We start from the raw sequence: 1,695 nt of genomic DNA on the forward strand, positions 1-1,695 counted from the left end.
TTTTTAATAACAATAGAGAAGAAAGTATAAACCCTGTCAATCTAACATCTTAATTTGCCTGTAAGGTGCACCTCTGGTATCCGGAGTCTAATGATACAGGGGAAGAACTGGTACAGTAAGTCTGTTGGGTGTGGCAATCGAAGAACTACACAATCACAGCACATGCTCATGATGATAAATGCACTGAAATGTTTCCTATAAAAATCTGTGAGAGAAAACGTCCATAAAACACGAGTCGATGTGGAAATAGCAAAGAGTGTTCAATGAATGAGACCCATTACATCACAAGAAGGGGGACAAATATGAAATTCAAGTATCAAAATAACTAAGACACTGACAAGCTGAAAAGGTAAATTACAAAGGTAGTAAAAATCATGGGAAAAGAGACACTGACACAATCAACAATACATTAGGCAACATTTTGCATTTGTTTAAGGCAGTTGATTAAAAAAACTAAACAGAACTAGGCATCTTCTTCATTCCAAGTTAAATACAAGCCTAGCCCTAACTTGTCACCAGGAGATCTGTTGTACAAAACAACTACGACTGACTCTGAAACTAAGCACTTTAGTTTGACTTGTCTTCTGACGTCTGAGTGAGAATAGAGTTCACGTGGACAGCGGTGGGGTTGTGCTCTATATTTTTGGTCTTCTTCACAGTGAGGTTTGTCAGGGCTTATAAGGCTGGTGCATCAAGAGTGGCATGTCACTCTCAGCCTATTGTCTGGCACGAAATCTAAATGGTTGGCACATATCTGTGCACAGCATGGGAAGGCAGGGTAGCGAGTTTCATCAGCTAACGATTGCCCTTCATGGCCTCCTTGGCTGCCAGGATGAGAGGTGTGAGGCTGGAGAGCGGCTTCGCCAGCTTCAGGAACGGATGCTGCACGACAGGATTAAATGAACAAGGAAGAGGAGTGTTACTTCAATTAAACCACTGAAGAGTTCAATGAAAAGGAAATCCAATAACTGGAAAAGTAATTAACCTGCAGCAGCTCTTTGCCTCCGCCTCTTTTCTCCACATCCATTTCCAGACAACGGTTGAGGAAATCTCTGAAAACTGGAGACAGCTTCTCGGGATTCTGAAGCTCAGGTGTGCCGTTCGTGGCAATCAGGTATAACGCCTGCATCAGGGGAAGAGACGAGAGAAAGGACAACACACTGTGACATCTACTACAAGGTCATAACTCACTTCTCATGAAGTGAAGGTGCATCGGGTTAATCTGGTAGAACAGGAAAATTTAACAATCTGTTTTTTTTTTTAAAATCATGATATTTAAGTGTTACACAAAAACATTACGAGGAAAATCTTTAACATTTTCTAACCCATCATTCACACAGACACTTCAAGGCCTTTTCCTCCTTTACAAAAACCAATAACAAACTGTAACTGATAGGACTAACAGGTTTTGACTGTGTTGACATTGAAGGTCTGTGAGATGGAGTATAAACAGATTAAGAGCAGGTAATTCAACACTGGCTGTCTGCAGGGTTCACCATGTTAAATGACCCAGTACGAGACAACGAGCTTCCTCGTTACCGTAGCAGCAGTGGTGATAGTATCTGCTACAGGTCTGATGGTTCTGACTGGAACTACACAAAAGAGGATTAAACAGCCTCCTGGACACAAATCACTGTTGCACCACTGTCTTAGTTTTAGTTTACATGTGTGTCCCGTCTCCCAGCAGCCTGCAAT

General features: G+C 41.8%; 2 protein-coding genes across 2 annotated transcripts in view; both read right to left on the reverse strand.

Annotated features, from left to right (window-relative positions):
- Positions 1–329: 329 nt before the first annotated feature.
- On the reverse strand, positions 330–1,664 carry LOC147819502 (serine/threonine-protein kinase PAK 2-like). The gene is made up of 2 exons (XM_087172424.1): positions 986–1,664; positions 330–882 (listed from the first exon to the last, which is right to left on the reverse strand). The coding sequence occupies exons 1-2, from the start codon at positions 1,127–1,129 to the stop codon at positions 796–798; spliced, it is 231 nt and encodes a 76-aa protein (XP_087028550.1). The 5' UTR covers positions 1,130–1,664; the 3' UTR covers positions 330–795.
- Positions 1,399–1,695, reverse strand: part of LOC111650706 (serine/threonine-protein kinase PAK 2-like) — a 7,141-nt gene continuing 6,844 nt past the window's right edge. The window contains exons 13-14 of the mRNA XM_087172426.1: positions 1,517–1,592; positions 1,399–1,431 (exon numbers count right to left, since the gene is read on the reverse strand). Coding sequence (XP_087028552.1) covers positions 1,399–1,431; positions 1,517–1,592 — 109 coding nt within the window. The remainder of the gene's footprint in view (positions 1,432–1,516; positions 1,593–1,695) is intronic.

Source organism: Seriola lalandi, unplaced genomic scaffold (genome assembly GCF_002814215.2).
Source record: "Seriola lalandi dorsalis isolate HSWRI2012SDOR001 ecotype SW California unplaced genomic scaffold, Sedor1 jcf7180002052714, whole genome shotgun sequence".
Lineage (NCBI taxonomy): Eukaryota > Metazoa > Chordata > Actinopteri > Carangiformes > Carangidae > Seriola > Seriola lalandi.

Excerpts from the sequence above, each read along its gene's own strand:
- LOC147819502 (XM_087172424.1), bottom strand. The coding sequence starts at position 1,129 with ATGCAGGCGTTATACCTGATTGCCACGAACGGCACACCTGAGCTTCAG. Across the intron at positions 883-985 it reads GAGGCAAAGAGCTGCTGCAG|CATCCGTTCCTGAAGCTGGC; the intron begins GTTAATTACTTT and ends CCTGTCGTGCAG.